The sequence below is a fragment of the Pinus tabuliformis genome, chromosome 7, assembly GCF_031772625.1.
Source record: "Pinus tabuliformis cultivar Carrire ecotype Pingquan chromosome 7, CPIR1, whole genome shotgun sequence".
NCBI lineage: Eukaryota > Viridiplantae > Streptophyta > Pinopsida > Pinales > Pinaceae > Pinus > Pinus tabuliformis.
The window spans coordinates 817,104,376-817,125,905 of record NC_142293.1 but is presented as its reverse complement, the minus strand read 5'-3'; the positions used below and the strand labels follow the sequence as shown (position 1 = coordinate 817,125,905).

The window sequence follows — 21,530 nt, the reverse complement described above, 5'->3', positions numbered from 1 at the left end:
GAAAACTATACGCTGATATTCCATAATACATAGACATGGTAGAGACCTTAAACTTTTGTATGAAGCGCCTTTAGTAGTATCCTCGAATGTTTCTCAAAACCATATGCAATTACACCAAAACCTCGAACACTTGCTCTGCCTGCTTTCCATCGTGTGCTTCCATTTTGCTTAAGGATGGAAGCTACTACACAATTCTTTGACAACGCCAAGATATGACAAATATCCTAAATTTGGGAAAATTGTGAATGAATTATAAAAAATATATCCCGGTTTGAAATTTGAACAACACACGCCTCCATGACATTTATGGTGACAGAATCTGTCCATTTCATATCTTTTAGATGCTCAAACAGTAGTTGTAAAAAATAAAAAATAAAGGGTCAAGAAAAGTCAAAATGTTTTGACAGAGCATGACCAACATGCTCTTATGAAAATTATGGGGCCATGAGTCCTTCAATTGTATAAGAAAGAGATTTGGCCCAATCAGATCTATTTAGAACAGTATGCAAGGTGTTCATAACATTAAAATCAGGGTCCAACTTGCGCTGCCAGCCCTGCAAAAACCCAAATTAAATTCTCAGTATATTTGCAAGCAATACAAATCCCTTTCAGGAGCCCATCCAAACATCCTTTTAGTCATGCTGCTGACATTCTGTTTGTTATCATTTTTTGACATGTATCACATACCTCAAGAACCAATGTTGTCACCATTACAGTGCAGACATTCCCATCAATGTTCACTTTGTGGCGTCTCACATGTTCAAGCAACTCTTGCATACACTCTGATGGATGTACTACATCACCTTCGGCTGAACCCCAAAATTTGAATGAAGACTCAACTTCCTAATATAAGAGCCAAGTCAGTGTAAACGACAAATCACCTCACTTGCCAAACAAAATAAACAAATATATTGCTAAAATGCACAAGAACAACCAGACGTAAAATAAACATCCATTGATATCCTGCATCCTCTAATGAAGCAATGAGGGAATTTATGGTAAGTTAAGATGCTTTTGTGACCAAACGTGAAGAAGAATAACCAGTTTTAATCAGGACTTCCCTGCAGTAGTTTTGTACATACTCAAACTCTAGAAGCTGAACTATAAGAAAATCACCAACTTAAACTAGTACTATATATTTCTGCATGCCTGCATTAAAGCGGTATTCTGCAAAAAGATGTAAACGCCCATAAAATTATGTACCTAATGAGTTACAACATGTGTAAACAATAACAAAGGTTAGCATGTGACATTATCAACTACTGGCACAAGTTAAAACACCTGAACCAAAGGATGATTATACCTAAGCCTCTATATGGAAGTACTAAATACTCCAACTGTTAGGCTAGCCAATGGTTGCATATAGACCAAAATTTTTGGTATATCTGCAAATATAAAATACCTGCTCTAAATGCAGCAAATTAATGTAAGAATTTTGAAGCCATAGAACATATATATTAATTTTTTTATTTTATTATTTAGTTTCAAGCCAGAGTGCACAATATTGTAAAATTAAAGAGGTCACTCAAGGGCCAAATTATATATTTCACAATGCATTAAATAAGCTCAAATGGAGACGTACTTTCAGGATAATTACGACTAAAGAAAGCTTTGAAAATGCTACGGGAGGATTTATTATTTAGTGTACCAAATACCTGACCAAAAAGGTTAAAAAGAGGGAACAAAAAATGGAAGGCAAACAAGATTTAACCAAAAAAAGAAAAAAATCAATAGTGTAATTTAGGATTCTAATTAAAGTAACAAATCTCCATGGAAGAAAGTAGTTACCCTGGCATCCAATATGTCAACTTTGTGACAGAAAGCAATAGGTACCAGATATTAAAGGAGGTAAAATCTACCTGTATGAAGGCATTTGGATCTGGACAGCTCTGGTATCTTGAAAATTTCAGTGTACACTCTGCAGCTGTCCGGCCATCCCTCCGTGCAACAGCTTTAAAGAACTCCAAAATATTCAGCCGATCATTCCTGGAAAGTTCTGCTGTCATGCCCACATCAAGGAAAACTACATGAGGTTTCGATCGAAAAATCCGCTTGCTTGAAGGATTACTCTGTCCCATTCGAACCAGAATATTTCCAGGATGCATATCTGCATGGATGAAATTATCCACCTAACAAAACACAAAATATATATAAGAATGACAGTACAATTACTTCAAATGTTTTCCTTTGACATGTTCAACAAGACCGTTCCATTGATTCTTCAGTTTACATGAAAAACTACGTTAATAATTTACAGTCAAGTTGCATATCTGGCTTTGTAAACATAAATGACTTAGCATAGAAACATAAGACTCATCCATATCTAGAATTTTGGATGCAATAATAAAAAATGTCCACGTTTTCCTACAGAGGTGATTGATTTTTCTAAGCCTCTTCTGCTACAAGAAATGTAGGAATATATAACTTGACTGAAAAAACTTGCATATGCCCTACACATGACGCTCCAATATCTCCCATCCTATTTTACTCAATTTGTAAATATAAAAGACAACATTGTTTAGGTAGTGTTGAAACTGAGAAAATGTATTAATTTCATTCAGCAAGCTAACCAACAAGGTAGCATGATTTACATTTCTCTAGTATTGAAACTAGTAAATCAGAAGAATTTTACTTCAGCCAGTAATCAATGATGAGCCGGAGACCTGTTAGGTGGACAGCTCACTCGTTAACTGGCACCTACAGCTTCATCAAAACTATGTCTCAATAAACATTCTCGTTACAATAGATGCAGTTATGTGATTTGAGTTTGCCAAATAAACTGAAAAGTGGGTTCCAATATGGCGAAGCAAAAGCATACATGTTTTGCCCGTTTTTCAAACTAAGAAGATACAAGTACTATTTTGAGCAGGGAAACCGAAACTTCCAGTGTCTAAGTAATCTCAGCTTATTAGTAGTGAGTCACAATAATCTCAGCTTATTGGTAGGGGCACTGTTTACCCATTCACTTACATGCATCAACTTGTATTCCTGTCAGTTTACACCCAGCTTACATACTTTTAGATTGACCAACTAAATTCTAGCATGTTCTATACTTTCAGTTCTTGCAATTTGGAGATAAATGTGCCAGTGTTCCCTCTCTTTAATGCCCTGAAAGTGAATTTAACAACACAGATTATGTCATGCTAGAAGTGCAAGTGCAAGACTGATTTTATTGGTCAAGGCACGCCACTACATCAGCACATAAGAAAAATGAATGGGCTGTTAAATTTTCAATTCATGGTAAGCAGCTCTGCAACCTAAAGGCTAAAACCCTAGAAAGCAATAAAATATAAAAGTCACAGAATTGCTGGTTAATATGCCAGATCTACAAACCAGTGTTATTGGAACCAGACCGAAACCGGTGGAACTGGCCGGTTCGGTACCAAACTAGCCTTTTTTCACCAAACTGGTTGGTGTTGTACCAAACCAGCCAGTTCCGTAAAATGTGACCAAGGATGTTCCAAACGCAGTTTAAAAAAAAACAAGAATTTTTGAGTGGGACAACCTAATATTCAAGCCTATGACCTTACTATTGCTATGCAATTAATGGTAATGCTAAAATAACTTTCTCATTTATCTTTCATTTTCATTCTTTTACTTAAATTTAAGTAAAAGGTGTTAAATTTCCATAAAACTCTACAACTACTTGGATGAATAACTGAAACTAATTAACTTTCACCAAGATACAGAGTTTCTTAATAATTCATATGCAGCAGAATAAAAACACAGAGATAAAAACACATCACACAAATTGACACACTTTTCTCAGGAAACCCAACAGGGAAAACCTGCTTGCTTGATGTGGCTATTTTATTGATTGTTCTTGGAGCAATTGAATCTATTACAAAGCAATCTGTCTCTCTTGAGAAAGTGTTCTGCTTCTCACACAAATCTCAGCTAATACAATTGATCTTGGCCTTCCTTGATCACAACTTGATCTTGGTTCCTACACACAATTGATCCTCTGCTGCCTCCTTGACTTGCTCTGCAAACCCTGCTGTCTTGCTTCAATTCTGCTCCTCCTTCCTTGCACACTTGGCCTCCTTATTCCTCGTGTTATTCTCCTATTTCTTAGTACACTTGAGCTCCAAGTTGTTAGGAACCCAGCTCTATACAACCTATGCACAACCAATTCTCCTAAATTCTAGTGCACATGTGCTCCTATTCTTTAGGACACAATTCATGTGCTCCACAATCAAGGCTCTCTCTCTCACAATCTCATGAGCTTGCTTTGTCTCACAACCTTGTGCACAAGAAATTGAAATTACTTGTGCCTTTGTCCTTCCTTTATAGATTCGATCCATGCTAAATAGGCAAGTACAAACCTAGAACTCGAGTTGTGATTGACAAGTTAACTAAGTCGAACTGGTTCTCTCTCCAATCATCAGTGGAGTCATAACTCGTCCTTCTTTCACTCAATAACTAAAGTCCCAACTCACTCTATCTGAACTTGTCACTGCCACTCGATCGTATAGTCAAATTGATGAAGACTTCCACTTAACTGGACCTCCAATACTACACATGAACTTTTCATGATTATTCTCATAAACTGGAAATAAACTCACCGTCACTGAAGTCTAACTCACGAGGACAGTTTGAGGTCTTCACTAGCTAAAGCACAAGCCAAAAGACCTTGCTCGCTACATTTTCAACAAAATGATGAAAATGAAAGATAAAAGAGAATGTCACTTTAACATTACCATTAATTGACTCAGAATGTTTGAGAGTTAATATGACTTCATTGGATTTCATATGGAGAAAGTAGAATTTTATATCTCATTCAAAATCCAATAGCCTTAACAATTTTCAAGATTGCAAAATTGGGGGAATTGCAACTTATCCATTGGATTTTGTCGTATACAAAGGTGTGGAACGAGCATTTAATCAAGAGTACCAAACCCTCTATGTACCTTGGTGTTAGTGCCATTGGCTGTTGAACTCCTCTATCATGTACCCGTCACTCAAAACAAAATCTCAATTTGACATGTGAAACTTTTTCCCTTATTTTAATGCTTAAAGGGTGATATTGATGATGAAGATCCCAATATGGGCAATGATTTTGATGATATGCTGGTAATTTTTGTTGCATGAATTTTTTTTACACTAGAGACCATCTAGAGCTTCTTTGTTGATGTATTTTTTATTTAGAAATGTATTGCACTAAGTGCTATTTTGGTTTATGCACTCTTATTTGCTATATAAATGAGAACTTTTGCATATTTGTGTATAAATGGTTTGAATTCATATCGATGCACATGAACATACGTTTTTCTTTAAAATTTGAATATTTTATGTGTTTTTGGTCTACTAGTTTTTTGGTCTGGTTTTTTTTACCAGTTCCGGTCCAGTTCGGACCGGTTCCCGGTTTAGACTGCTTTCCGGTTCGATCACCAGTTCGGTTCCAATAATATTGCTACATAGTACAAACACATTGTTAACTGAAAATACAAACATAAAACAGTAGAATACACAGCACTCAAGAACACGTCTCTTTTCTCTTATTAACTCAGAAAAAACTACAACAGCTCACTCAAAACTGCCATTGATTGATCTCTCGCAATCCTGCCTTTCTTTTACAGAAAAGAAGGCTAGGAGAAAATATAGAATAACCCATCTCTCTGGGTGCCTATATAAGAAAAGAAAATATACCTATACTCCTGATCTATACTTCTATGGTTTTAATCTTTGCAAATAATGCTTGTGTGACGCATGTTTCTTGGATTTCCTTGGTATGAGCTAAGGTTTTCTTGGTTTTCCCTAGATAGGGTTTGAGGAGCTAGAGGATGTACTGGTATGTACATGAAATTTATCTTTTGCATGTTAATGAAGTTTCCAGCTGTCCAATATTTCTGTAAATTGCAGATTTGGTCTTCAGCCATATGTTTTATTCATGGTTTGCAATTTCCAGCACTATGTATCTTGCTAATTTGACATAAGTTAAGGGTGATTGCATTAGGTAATTTCAAAGTTATAATCGAGGAATATAAGAACAGATTTGCTGCTGTTTTTACTGCTTTCACAGAGTTTTCAGATCTGTTTTATGCATGATAAGATTGCCTTGGGGGCTGAAACTTATTGGAACACTTTCATATATTTTCTCTTCGATTGAGTAGATGATTGGGGTTGTTAAGAGTTGAAATACTGTCCACTGTTGCTGCTGTTTTATCTGTATTTAATAACAGCCCTAGGGCTGAAAATTCACTGGGTTAACATCCAGGAAACCTTTTGTTAAGATGTAAAATTTATTTTTTCATTAATTGTTGGTTGTGAGGAAATTTCTACAAGGGGGGTGGCATCCTGTATCTCTAATCATAGTTACTTGTAAAAACATGGCCAAGGCATTGGCTTTGCAGAATCCAGATCCATTCAGTTGCACGGTATGTGGTGTGCCAAGATCAAATTTGGATTTTGTTTAAAGGAGATTTATCCTTGACACAGTGTTTTCAGCATGGGAGGCTTGAAGTGGACCCCTAAGACTACCTAGTAGCCCTTGTCATCAAAATTGACTTTGACAAAGCTTATAAACAGGTACGTTTGTGGTTCATTACAAAGATGAGGGCTTGCCTTGGTTTTGGCCCGCATTGTTTGGCTACACTTAATACCCTCTTCACCAATGCTTGCCTTTGTCTCAATCAATAATGCTTTGTCCCGCAGATTTTGTTGCATTAGTCCATTTGTCAAAGATGCACCCTAGCTCCTTATCTATATTTGTTCACCATTGATGCTCTAAGCCACTTGTTGGAGTCTACTAGTCTTGCAGGGCAAATTCTGATATTAGGCTCTTGGATGGTCCTCAGATGGTTAACAACTATTTTGTTAATGATTTTTTTCTCTCTACGACTGTTGAGCAAGGCTTAGTGGATGGACCCATTCCTTGCTTGGCCTTGTACACATTCTGCACTACTTTAGGCTCTCTTGTCAATGCCCACAAGATAGGCTAATGGTTGGTTGGGTTGGATGCACCACCAAATTGGATTTCTATAGCTTGTACTCATATCCAGCCTAGGGCATGTTACCCCTTATGTTGACACGAGTGGTAAACGGTCTTGTGCAGATTAAGGGGACTATTTTAGCCTTCAAAATCTTGGAATGTTGGTGGAGGTTGCTTCAGGGGTGTATCTTTTTCTTCATAAGCCTTCATCATGGTAGTCACCTAGTCACATCTATTCATTGTTACTAAGTGTTGCATGTTTGTAAACACAATGATGCATCTACCTAATTCCATTCAAATTCATATAATTGTAATAGTTTTACCTAGGAAAATTCTCTATTGCGAGCATGCCATCACTTTTGCCAAGGTGAAATCCAACTTCACATATACATTATCACCACTTTCCACCATTTTTCCTAGGTGATTTGTGTATCACAACACATCTTAATGTTTCACCTAAGTAAAATTCACTTTTATACCCACATACCACTTCACTCCATCTTCTCGTAGGCACATGGTACCTTTTGTTTATAATTCACTAAGTTTTGAATCATATTAACCCTTAAATATTTCCACTTTTTCCTGTGTAAACGCGCGCCCAACTATTTTAGGATAATTTAATTAAAATTTAAAATCCTTAATCTTAAGTTGAGTACCTAATATGAGCCTACTAGTAATTCATTATTCCAATTCTTCAGCAAGGCCTTTTTCCCAAAGTTTCACTTTTTAATTGGTCACTAGGATTGTATCTTGAAGCCCATGTGGTACACATGAGATTAGGCACTCCCCCTTTTGACACATATTGAAGTGATACACTAATTCCTAATTATTCACTAGGGAACTTAGTTTTATATCCATGGCATACACAATTTAAGTTAGTATTCTCCCTTCGGCACATATGTTGAGGCAAAAATACATGACATAAAGCCAATTTGCCATAGTTTCAACTTAGCCTTGTTCACGAGAGCTAAACCTCGTTCAAGCTTTATCCTTGTCCATTAGCATGAGGTTTGAGTAGTTAGTTGAGCCTTAAGTTGATTAGGGAAGATGAATACCCATGTGCCCTAGGGTTTTAACATTCCAACTCATCCATCCACTCATGCACCTAGACTCAATTTAGCCTTGTTCACATGTGCTAAACCTCATTCATGATTTATCTCTATCCATTAGCATGAGTTTTAAGGAGATAGTTATGCCTTAAGCTGAATAGGAAGACCAATACCATGTGCCCCAAGGTTTTGACCTTCCATCTCATCCATCCACCTCATCCACTCACACACACATCCCTAGATGGTGCACTCCACTAAAAGCATATATCCACTTCCTACATAAACATGTTCACACCTTGCACACATGTTAAATGTCAAAAGGTGTCTCTATGCACACATTTTGAGGAGATATCATGGATTTGATGAAGACCAATTTGCACAACCATCAAAGGCAACCCTTGTAGAATGAGAATTTCAAGTTGACTTGGTCAAAGTCTGCAAAAATGCACATTCTTCTAGGGAAAACTCATACTAGGTGAACATAAAGCATATTCTTGGGCAAAGGGTTTCTAGAAAGATCACTCAAGCATTACACTTGGCATTGGCATACATTTCTCAAGCAACACCCTCATAAATGATTCTTTACAAATGGAAAACCACTCATTTTCTAGGAATTCCATCCTCCTAAATAATATTATTGTTTGGGGGTGGTTATTTCTAGGGAAATGTCTTCATCATTGAGTATTACACTTGCATTCAAACACATATTTTGAAAATTCGCCCTACCTATTTGACCAAGCCTTCTATTATTATTTTTTCAGATAAGGAGGACAAATGGCACCCAGGTTTTGCCTTTGTATGAAGACAAGGATGGAAGAAGGAGACATGTGACACTACAATCATCGAAAACATTGCATTCAAACATTTTTCTATGGTCTTTTCATCTAATTTGCTCACTTAGGTAGCTGTAAATATTTTTATTATTTTCCTCAAAGAGGTTCATGAGGAAAATAATATTTTATCGTTAAGGGAGAGTTGAGCTAAATTTTATATAAAGGTTTGCTCTCTCCATTATTCACTGGGAAATTTTTGGTGTAAATAAAAGAAGCCCAAGGCAATTGGAGTATTTTGTCTATATTTTGCCTAAATAATAGAGTGATGTATAGTTAATTTCTTATGTGTGGCTTTTAGTTCTATGTGGTACAATTGGGAATTTGTTTGCAGGGTGTATGGATGACAATGGCAAATCAAGGACCAAAGAGAAGCACATGTGTTATAATGGAAAGGGCTAGGCTAATGGTTTCCTTCCCATTATCTCCCGTTTGTATCCTTTACCTTCGAGATGAAAACATTACACATTCTATATCACTAGATTAGATGTGTTTGTAGATAGGCTTTGGTAGGAGCCACCTCTGCAATTTGCTTTGAGTAGCTGATCTTTTGTAAGAACCTCTCCACCATCACATTTATAGAATAAACACCCAAGTTAGGTGTATAGTTGTGCATATCAAGCAATTGCTTTCTACCTCTTAATATTCCTTTAGGACTGCTCTGTAGGATTACTTGCATGACTCCATTGTCCAACCAATGGAAGGCACTAGTCTCCCTTTTATCCATCACTCCCCAACTATCTAAATTCATTTTTATATTTTGTTTATGATGCTAAACTTTCTCATGCTCCCACTACATACTACATGCACATAAAGCTTAGTAACCCATAGGGAAACCCCCCCTGGTTAGGATTCCAATTACCCTAGCCTAAAGTGCAGAGGAGAGTTGGTGAGGTAACAATGGCCAAACTCCTAGTTCCAAAATGTTGGAAAATTGGGAGGCTTTACAATTAGATTATATTTTTATTGAATTTAGATAACGATGGTATGTTATATGCTTCGCACAATTTACTTCAATCTTCCTTTAGCAGCCCAATGACGATTTCCAATTATTTCCAGTAGCAATCACATTAACGTAATCGAATTGACAGTAAATGCAAATAGAACACAAAAACATATGCAGAAAACAAGCCAAAACAAGAGGACACCAAATTTGGCGGATGCCAGGTAAAAACCCCAATGTGGGGAAAACCCTTTGATTAAATCTTCTTATTATTATTCAATAGTTCAACAAATAGAGTACATCTAAGTTGCACGAAACAGGGAAACGGGTACGAGTTTCCGAAACAGGCACAAGTAGGAAACGTGACCCCCCCCCAAATTTTGGAAATGGGGAAACGTGATATATATATATTAGGACATTTAAGAAATGTTATGTGCAATCATAAAGCATACACGATACATTATAATTTATTACATTTAAAGTTTAAAAATTATGATTAAATTTACATTACATTTACTCATGAATGATCACATAATAAAAATAGCAATATCGGAATATCCAAAATCAACCTTTATTATATATCCAAATCTCAAAATCGACCTTTATTATATATATGAGGCTGCAAGTACAATAAAGACTATGAGGCTGCAAGAAATATAAAAACAAAAGACTAATCCTCATCATCATAATCCTCATAAAAAATAGAAGCAGAAGCATGCTCAACAGTGGATGGTGGTGCTGAAGAAAATGTTGGGCAAATTCCACTTCCAAGTTGGACCTCAATATTCAGGGCAGCAAGAGAGAGATCCAAATCACGACTTTTTGGATCCACATCCCATTCCTTAGAAGGACCATTGTTGTATTCTGGACCCCTACGAGATGTAAGGCGAAGGTTGGAGTGCACATAAACAAGATCCTTTGCCTTCTATGAGCCCAACCTATTGCGCTTCACAGAATGAATAAAACCATAGGTGCTCCAATTCCTTTATGTTGATGAAGAGCTTGCCACTTGTGAAAAAACACGAATGGCAAGGTTTTGCAAATGTACACCATTTGCTCCATGACAAATCCACCACCTAACTGGATTCATGGTGCTTCTCTCCTCCAAAGCTGATATATCTGCATAATCATCTAATCCTGCAGCAAAACTGGCAAATTCTTCCTTTACCTCCCTGTGTAGATGAGATGGAAATATTCTCATAAGGGCTTTTTTCACCCCATTAGCCACCTCTCTATCCTTATGGGGTGTCTTCCTCTTCCCATTGCTTTGAGCAATAAGTTCCTCATCATAGAATTTGGGGTACAAGGCATGTGCTAAAATGTGCAATGGAGTGTTGAAATTGTTCCACCTATCAACAATGATTTTCTTGACTAAATCAGCAAAATGATCATCAACAAACAAAAGTTGTGGAGACTCTTGTGAAATGATTTCCATAGTTTTTTCAACCATGGAATCCATGCCATCATATAACTCTCCTAAGAAAGGTTGGTCAGTGTCATCATTCTGAAGAAGCTCAAATGTAGGGGTTGCGAACTTTAACAAGAAATCTATCTTGCTCCACCAATCCTCATCAAGGCACAATCTACGCACCATATATCCCCGCTCTAAATCTGCTTGTCTCCACTCAACCCAAAGTTGACTCACCACCATAGAAACTAATGCATGCTTAACCTCAACAAGGCGGCGCAACATCAAGAAATTTGAGGCATAACTTGTCTCAGCAACCTTTAAGAACTTCAATTTGGAGTACTCTCGAAATATTGCCTGAGATTGGTGGTGGTTGGTGAAGAATTTAACAATCTCCCTTGCTTCCCCTGTGATTTCCTTTATCCATGGAACTTTGTTTTCGATCTCCTCTAAGATCAGATTCAGATTATGGACAATGCAGGGTGTCCAAAAGATGTGGTCATACCTCCCCTCAATAATTAAACCTGCAGCTTTGCAAACTGTTGCATCATCCATGATAACTTGCACCACCCTATTAGGCCCTATTTGTTCAATAGATTTTATAATAACTGTTAGGATTCCAAGAAACTCTCATAGGTTGTAGCTCGGAGATGCCTGGTAACATATAAATTAAACTATTGTTGCAGGTTTAATGGAAGGAATGATGGTTTGGTTCAAGCCAGATAACCACTTCTAGTCTGTTTCACTCCAGACATGCATGAACACCCTCAGACTACAAGGCTTTAGACCACCAGTGCTCACAGTTTAGATATTAGGTGAATATGGAGAATACTAACCACACTAGCAGATGCACAAGACCATGTGATGGCCGGCTGCAACTAGTACAGAAACCTGCAAATCTAATCTATTAATGCAAAGACAGGATGACAGCACTCCTGCATTAGATAGAAAGAAACCTGAGCAACCTATTCAGTGATGCATTCAAGATTCTAACACAGAGATAAGATAACAATTATCTAGTGCTAAACATATAGAGATCGGGAACACAGTGTATCAGGCACAAGCTTAGAATAGAATAAAATGGACAGTGAGCAGTTAAGAGCAAAAGAAGCTTGTATTTGCTGAAAATGAAGATGAGACGCTGCAAGTGACAAAATCTCTACAATCTCCAGAAGTTGAACCTTACATCAAATGCCAACCCTGATTACATCTTTCTTCTAGATATTTATAAGTCTACATTACAATGACACCTGGCCGTTTAGGTATGGAGGGGTCTTAATTGACCACCAACTACATTTAACTGCCTGATGGAGTCTCTGAACGAGGTTGCTTGCTTCACTGTGTAAAACCGATCTGTACAACTGATGTGCTGTCCTTTAGGCGATTGGAATGCTCGCGGCAGTGAAGTCCATGACTGATAAATTCTGTTACAGGGTCGTGCTATGTCCTTTCCTCCCTTCGGCCATGCTTTCTGTTTAATGTGGTTGTTGAGGATCCAATTGTTATCAGTCAAGCAGAGCTGGTCATCTCCTTCCTCGGGCAACAAAATGGACGTAGGACGTAGGGTGCATTGGTAGGTACGCAGTTGGGATGAGCGAGAGGGATGACTGTCGGATCGAGGAGATGAATGATGGAGATGGCTCGGTGAAGGCTATCAGGCGAAGTGGGAGCGGGGCGTGTCAGGGCCGTTGGATCTTTAGTGGACAGGTCGGGCGGTCATCGGGCAATGGAGCTGCACAGGCACTAACAGGTGAGGGTGGTTTACTCGAGCGGTAACAGTTTTCATCGCACCGCTTTCGGGCGCTAAGTGGTAATTGCTTGGGGCAGTGCGATTCCACACAATGAACGACACGTAGCAGCGGATGAGAGAGAAAAACCGCCCTCATCGTGTGTTGTCGTTCGATCTAGTTGCCCGCGCGATATGTGTGAAGGCCGTCAAATCTCGGTGGAGATGATCTAATGGTGGAAAGTGGTCGAGCGGGTCACCTTTATCGGGCGCGATGTGAGCCGTTGGATTGGCGGGGGCTGATCAATGGTGGGGATGCAATGTGATGGGCTACGAGCACATGAGGCATATGGATAAGGTTTTACGGTTAGTTTAGCTTTGCGCTTAGGCTGAGGCAAAAGGGAATTTTGTCGGATTTGGAAGGTTCGTTTAGAAAATGGAGAAGGTTAAAGGTAAGAGAGGTGAGGGAAGAAAGGGAAAAGTGACCAGTGTAAGCCCCTTTTGGGACACAACCAAATAGACCAGGCCTCTCTCTGACATTAGAAAGTCAGCGTTGCATAGCAGAGCTAACACTGGCTCCTTCTGGGGATGAAATCCTCCCTGCGAGGTTTCAAGAACTGTAGACCACTGCCTTTCATATAGAAACAAGATCAGCAAGATTTCCTAGTATTCCATTGGGCATGGAGTCTAATTAAGCCTACACTAAAAACTGTAAAAGAACATATTTACAATGTTGGGGCCTAAAGGCCTTAAACAACATAAACCTTCAAAAACCGCCCATTAACTTAGCCATCAAAGTTGTTTCTCCTTCCAAACTCTGCAGCATGAAAGTATTGTTCCACTAGACCTGAGCGATGACGAATGATCCTGTCCATAGAGCATCGAATTTACAAGGATCTCCTTGCCTTTCCTTCAGTGCATTCCATTGGAGAAAACAGTCACCACACTGAGAATTGACCCTTTTTACCTTTATATGAAAGGTTTCTTTCTCTTGGTCAATATGCATGTCAGCCAATTCATCAAAGACTTGCAAAAGCTTGCTAATTTGATCACCTACCTCAAAAATTTTAGGGCATTTGACCTTATCAGGTAGAGATGGTTTATATTTCACCCCCTCTCTGTATGCTCTCATCCTTGGATGTTTTTCGTGGAAGCTTTTGTACACCTGCTGAATAATAAGGGCTGTTGTGTACTCGGCTGTGTCATTTGTGGCCTGAACAATTAATATAAATGGTGAATCAATGTATTCTTGTGTGGGGGACACAAAGACTTCACCTGCTCCTGTAGCTTTCTTAGAACAAGCCCCATCAAAGAAGGTGTCCCAAATCTGTGGGCCTTCTTCCTTTGTGATCTGGCAAACTGCCTTTTCAGGCTATGTGGAGGCCAACTGGGCAGGCTTCGTAATATCAAGACTGAGCTTATCCATGTCAACCTTGGGCATTGAATTATGGCTGGCTCCAGTGCCTAGGGGGCAATTATGAGGGATTTTATCTTGAACAGACAGAGGAACATAAGATGATGGGGAGCTGACTTCACATTTTTTTATCACTGGGCTGAGAATAACAGCTGGTTGGTCATTTTGCAAATTCACATAGTCAGTGGAAGCTTGGATGGTTTTAGGCTCAAGATCCTCAAGGATAGATTTCTTGAGGGACTCATTCTTCACTGGTTCAATCAGAGGCATGGGTATTCTTGGCTTCTGAATTTCTGATTGAAAACTGAAAGAAGAAGGGGAATTTTCAAGGCCTCTTACCTCTATGGCTGGAACTTTGAGGATGGTGGGATCAACCGCTAGTTGCTTCTGCTTGCTGAACTGCTGCTCTGAGGGGACTGCAGTCCTTTGAACAGGATTCTCTTTGACATTACTCGTTCTTGACCTCATGTTATATCTTTTTTGATCTTCAGTCTGTAGAACAGCTTCTCTGTCCCACTCTTGATTGGTCTGGTCCCTGAATAATGACTCCTCGTAGGCAGCTAATGTCAAAAAGGCAGTATTGCCCTTGTCTTCCATGCAGTGAATCTCATCCTCTTCATTAAACTGCTCCTCCTCCATGACTACGTTCTGGAAAGGAGTCTTAACCCTTTGTTCCTCATTGGCCTCTTTGCCCCTCTGAATGATCTGCAATTGTTCATTTGCTCTTCTGAACGGATTTGGATTTCTAGGAGCAAATGTATTAGGAAGCCTAGCTTTCCCAGGACTCTGCTCAAGCTTTAGTTTGGATATTTCAGCAGCCAATGACTATATCATTTTAGTCATTTTGTCTATTTTGGGTTCTAAAGATGAAGAAGAGGAGGAAGACTCACCTCCCTGCCTCCTATCAGCATGTCCTTTGAGTTTCTCTGCAGCCATGATATTGGATTCCACCTCCAAGGCTGCATCTTGCATTTCAGCTAGAGAAGCACATCTTCTCTCTCTTAATAGTAGGCAGAAATCAGAATCAAAGGCATTGGCATAGGTGAGTTTGGCAGAGGTGGGGGTAGGCTTCACTTCAGTTGGTATCTTGCTATACATACGATTGAATCTTTTATTAAAGTCAGACAATGACTCCCCATTTTCCCTTTTCAGGTTGCCAAACTTAGTATGGTAGTATAGTAGGTCTTTCTTATCTCCGTAATACTTTAAAAACACATCATCTAATGCTTCAATGTCTGTTATAGACCTAGGGGTCAGCTCTCTGAACCACTTTCTAGCCTCTCCATCAAGGCTTTGGACAAATAATCTCATCCACACATCATCTTCACCGATATCTAGGTTATCAGCATAGCTATAAAAAGACTCAAGGTGTTCTTCAGATATTACTCCCTCTGTCCTAGTGAACTCACGCAGGTATTTCTAATATTCTCCTGCAGGCATGGCATTCAAAGGAATAGGCAGGACCAGTGGTCCATACCTAGCAGCTATGATTCTTTCCATCTTGGTGGGTACTTGTGGACCTGCCATGACTGGGGTGGATGGGAGGGTACTGGCAGTTTGGAAGGTAGGGAATTGAGAAATGAATGACAAGGCCGAAGGACACTGATGGACTAGAAGGGAGGGTTCCTTTGGACTGAGATCCAAAGGGGAACTTATTGAACAAGGAGCTTTATGAATCTCTGGGAGTATTTCTTTACTTATAGTGCTAGAGGCTATATTCTCAGTATGTATGTGCTCTGTTACGAGCCTTTCTTGCAGAGATGCATAAGATTGTTTAGGTTTACCTGATCTTGATGCTTCCTTTTGTGATGTCTTTCTTTGCCTGACAATCTTCTCAGGGTCAGGCACTGGGTCAGCTGGTGATTTCTGAGGATTTCTCTGAGTATGCCTCACAAACTGAGCCAGAACTGTGATGTGGAGTTCACAAGAGGTTCGTCCTTCAGTAGAGTTGCCAGATAGATGATTACAACCAAAAAATGTGTCCAGACTTTGTCTATCATCAAAGTTGGATCTATGTCGTTCTCCCAGGGAAGGTGAGCTTCAATCTCCTCTCCCCGGCAACGGCGCCAATTATGTTAGGATTCCACAAAACTCTCTTAGGTTGTAGCTCAGAGATGCCTGGTAACATATAAATTAAACTATTGTTGTAGATTTAATCGAAGGAATGATGGTTTGGTTCAAGCCAGATAACCACTTCTACTCTGTTTCACTCCAGACATGCATGAACACCCTCAGACTACAAGGCTTTAGACCACCAATGCTCACAGTTTAGATATTAGGTGAATATGGCCGGCTGCAACTAGTACAAAAACCTGCAAATCTAATCCTATTAATGCAAAGACAGGATGACAGCTCTCCTGCATTAGATAGAAAGAAACCTGAGCAACCTATTCAATGATGCATTCAAATTTGAAGATAAACTAATCCCATATTTTTAAATCTCTGGCCCGATATTGGCTCTATTATTAGTTTACAAGCCAAATTTAAGTATAATGGAGTGAAGGGTTGTGGGAGCACTTTTAATCGATAGGTTTTACGCTTGGAGTTTTTTCAACAGGACCTGTCAACAGCCAGGGTCTACCATGTAGTTTGGGTTTTGTTTTATTTCCATCAGATTCTCATTTCTTCACTGCAAAGGCTAATCTGGGAAAAAGGAACAAATAATGTTGGGGAATTTAATGCTTTACTTTCCTTATGAAATCTGCACTTAACAAAGGGATTGTCAGGCTTCAGATTTTAGGGGATCCAACTCTCACTATATATATTGGAACAAATAATGTTGGGGAATTTAAAGCTTTACTTTCCTTATGAAATCTGCACTTAACAAAGGGAGTGTCAGGCTTCAGATTTTAGGGGATCCAGCTCTCACTATATATATTCGATGTCAGTTCAGCTTCAAGTCCATAGTACTGGTTTATCCATATTGGCTAAGCAATTGAAGGAGATTTCAAGGCAATTTCAGGAGGTATCTTTCAAGCATGTCTACAAGGATCTGGCCAATACCCTTTCTAAAGATGGTTTACAATTTGTGGAAAATGAAATCATTGAAGATGAATATCATGAGGGGCTTTTACTCTCCTCCAGGTACACAGATGTTTTTTGAGCTATAAATTTTTTTGGTGGGTGGATTTCAAATGTAATTTTTTTACAGGCTTTAATCTGGTTACTCAATAAGTGTTTCGATGAAATGTAATGGAAGTCATTTGGACATGTCAAGTTCAGGATTATCCTTCTGATGAATATTTGGTAGAACTATAAGCAGTTCAGTGATATCTATACAGAAAGTAGCACAAACTTTGACAATTGTACATCACACACCATGTGGAATGTATTTTTAATTCTTCTTGAAAAAGGATACCTTTTTTCTTGGAAATACATTTCTAGTTCACTCTGACAAGCATCTCAGGTTACGTCATCAGCATTCTTTTATCGATATATTTGGTTTTTGAAATCTCTACTCAAAAGATATGTCATCAGCAGTCAAGCCACCGATTTAATTTGCCATCAAAAACCTCTTGGTTCAACACAACTTACAGCTAGCCTAACTATGATCTAATTGATTCATCATGGAGATAGAGTGCAATGACCTCATGTAAACACGTGAAAGTCAAGGATGACATTGTCATGATGGATTCAATGAGCCTTAAGAATTTACCATCCAAATTGAGGCATATATAGTCATGACAGGTTCATCCATAATAATCACGATTCACTAGATTTATAGCCTCCATATACAATCAGCCATGCATATACCCATTCACTTAACCTCACACCAAATCTTGTCAGCTGGATTCGGGAGACTGAATCCTCAAGAATATAACATCCATGTTCATTGGACATGAAGCTGACTTTTTCTAGTCAATCTCTTCCTGTAAAACATGCCTGTGCATAATTACATCCAAAGTCATGAACTTATTCAGAAGAGAAAGGAAAAAAATATGGATGCCACTGGACTCCTTCCCAGAAAATCAACAGCGTCTCCTTCCGGGAAGGAGGATATGATATGATAGTTTCACCTCTTCTCATTCTTACAGAGTCTTTGATCACTGACATTGAATGCCCATCTAAGAAAAAAAATTATGGGAAGTTCATTCAAGACCTTCGGTACATGCATAATAATGTCTACAATTATTTAGTAAGTCAAAGAATTGATATAATTCATAGCAGGCAGATTGGATGGCATACCAGTAGCATCTTGAGGAGAGTATGCGTGCCAGTGTGAGCAAGTGATCTATTAAACTTATGGTTTCCTTCTGGCTGATCAACATAGCGTGCCACACTCTCGCCTTGTTCATAAGTCTCCACCAAAACTGCCGGGTGTACAAGTGGGTACAAGGGCTTAGGAAAAGACACATCTTTCCACCTGCGAAAATTGTAAAGAAAACGGTTCAAGTGTGCAGCTTCTCTTGAAAGATCGACTTGAGACAACATAAAGACAGCAAATTGTTGTACACTTTCTTCAAGTCTCAGCCACCTCAATGCTGGCAAACAACTGGAAAGCTTTGCAACCCAATTTATTATGACAAAATCCCTCCGAATCACTTCACTAACTCCAGGGTGTCTGACTTTTACCGCAACAATCATAGGCTTTACCTTCTGACCAGGATACTGAAATTTCAGAGTAGCCTTATGCACTTGGGCAATACTGCCAGAAGCAACGGGCTCCTCTTCAAAGTTCTCAAAAACTTCATCAATTCTACGACCAAAAGCCCTTTCAATAGTTTCCTGTGTGTATGAAAATTTATGTGCCGGTGCCTTTGTGTGCAGTTTTGCGAGCTCCTTACACAAATCTCTGGGGAAAAGATCTGGACGTGTGGCTGCCCACTGACCCCACTTAATGAAGGCAGCCCCTGCCTTCTCCAGAGATCCATGAACAAGCTGCAGCCATCTTTCTCTATACCTTCCCTCAAACATAGATGCAAACGGAGCCATCACAATTGCTGGTGTGAATAGTGTCATCAAATAAAGTGCCCTTATCACCAAAATAAGGGCCTCCACAATTGACCAGATAGATGATGTGAAAATGGCATGTCTATTAATTACTTGACTGTTCAGAGGGACACTAGAATACAATTCTTGTGATTCAGCCAACCTATTATGTGCCCATGAAGCCTCCCCAATAATAACAGCCAATATTCGAGGGGTGAGATGTGATCTAACACAAGCCAAGCTCACAGCACGAGCAATCTTACTAATTGCTGGAAATGTGGGACCACCATAGCAGCATAACAGCGAGAGTCTCCTCCATGCCGCTTGAGCATGGTAGCGTCATGCCAACACTTGCTGGCATCGCAGAAAAACCTTTGGAATTATGTGGCCTACAAAGATTATACCTGAGTTTGGAGAATCCTGAAAGGATTGGGATAGAATGTGCCCTTCTAGCACTTTCCTGGACAGAACCATACCTGTCATCTATCCTACTCCAGTAGGACTTCTTGTTCTGTGAATGATGAAATCTGACATGGTTCCACAATATTCTAGGTACACCGGGCGAAGATGGGCTCCCATGTGTGCTGCTTCCTATATCTTGCAACTTTCGAATGGCCAAAGCACAACCTACTTTCTTGATAGGTCCACGTCCTACTTTCTTAATGTGTTCATATGCTAAAAACCTGCAAAAGATTATAGGGTAAGCATCAGAGATCAAATTGACAGCCTGCGGTGCCCTTGAGAGACTATTTAACCTTGAAAATCCAAATGGGATATATAAGATATATTTCCCTGATAAGAAGAAATCTCCTAAAAAGGGGGAGCCAGCTTAATGTCCCCTTCAGGTGAAAAAAGGTAAATAAAATGAAGAACCCTTGAGTCATTGCTTTATTGTAAAAAAGCTGGGCGTTGTTCAATATGAAATTTCTCGACACCGAAATCGTAACAAAAAAACAGGATTGTGGTCACTTACATTGTTACATATTTATCATCCTTCTTGTTGTTAACGGAGGTGTTTGATCTGAATTCAGTTGAATGTAACTGATCGGCCTTGGTCTGAAGATCCCATTAGAACATAATTGCTGGGGAAGGAAGGAAGATCAAAAATTGTTTCTTTTCTTTTGTACAAGATCCTGCAAGCAATACAAACCTTCAGAAAAAATCCGCCAGGCGAAAGTCTTCCAAATCCCCGAATTGTTTGATAGAAATGGCGGTGACTACCACAAGAGTTCGAAGCCTGTGAAAGCCACAACAATAGATTTAAGATATAAGATTTCAGTCTCGGATTTGAGAATCGCCAGAATCCTATTCGCCATGAAATGGTAAGAGCAACCAATAGGAAAGTCTTATTAAGGAATCCAGGAATATGTGGTTGCCTTTCGCCTTGGCCTCTCGCGTGCAAATTTAGTGAAGTCGTGTGGAGGAACGCAAGTCGCACCCCACAACAGTTAATTGAAACCAGATCGTCCTCCGCCTATTCTGTATTTAATTTAAAGTTTATGAATATGATAGGCAATGGAGGTCCCTGGTCCAGAATAAGAGGATTTCCGCATAACAATGAAGTAATAAAATACCTTTCAATGCTAAAGAATTGTGAACCCTAAGAGCTTCGAAATTTGAATCGTGTTAAAAAACTCATAAAATATTCTAAATTTTTAACACCGTAAAAAATTATTTTAGGCATCTTTCCATACGGCATGGGAAAGGGGTGAAGGGTCATTTATACCTTCGAAGGACTTTAGAAACTAATCTTCTTCTAAGCTATAGATAACTCCGCGAAGATTTTAAACTCTGAATTTAGGCTTCTACCCCATATTAGGAATGTTGAGATATTTTTAAGGTAAAAATTATATTTTATTTTTCTAGTATAGTTCATGGTGGTATAAGGTTCTTAAAAAACTTTATTGAGAAAGAGGTGTGATAGTTCATCATGGTATAAGGTTTTAAAAAATTCAAAATTTAACATGGTATAAGGTTTTAAAAAATTCAAAATTTAATATAGAAGCTTGAAAGAGTGATTATTAGAATTTTGTAAATGGAAACTTTTTATTTTTTAATAACATTTTTTAAACATTTAACAAAGTAATCATAATAACAATTCAATAAAGTAATTTTATTTTATATTATAAAACATTTTAACTATCTAAAAGTGAATATGGGTACATAAAAATGCTTTAGAGTGAAATCTATCTACATTGTTTATATGTTTATTTGGATGGCATTCAAAATTTTAAGATGGAAAGAATCTTTCCTTTTCAATATTTAGATATTATTGAAGGGGTAAAATATCTTGGTTTCAC

At 38.6% G+C, this 21,530-nt stretch overlaps 1 protein-coding gene across 1 annotated transcript in view; it reads right to left on the bottom strand.

Annotated features, from left to right (window-relative positions):
• Positions 1-225: 225 nt before the first annotated feature.
• LOC149250096 (uncharacterized) overlaps positions 226-21,530 on the bottom strand; it is a 53,719-nt gene continuing 32,414 nt past the window's right edge. The window contains exons 3-5 of the mRNA XM_089458913.1: positions 1,860-2,129; positions 688-843; positions 226-554 (exon numbers count right to left, since the gene is read on the bottom strand). Of these exons, the coding sequence (XP_089315039.1) occupies positions 435-554; positions 688-843; positions 1,860-2,129 (546 nt within the window). The 3' untranslated portion in view covers positions 226-434. The remainder of the gene's footprint in view (positions 555-687; positions 844-1,859; positions 2,130-21,530) is intronic.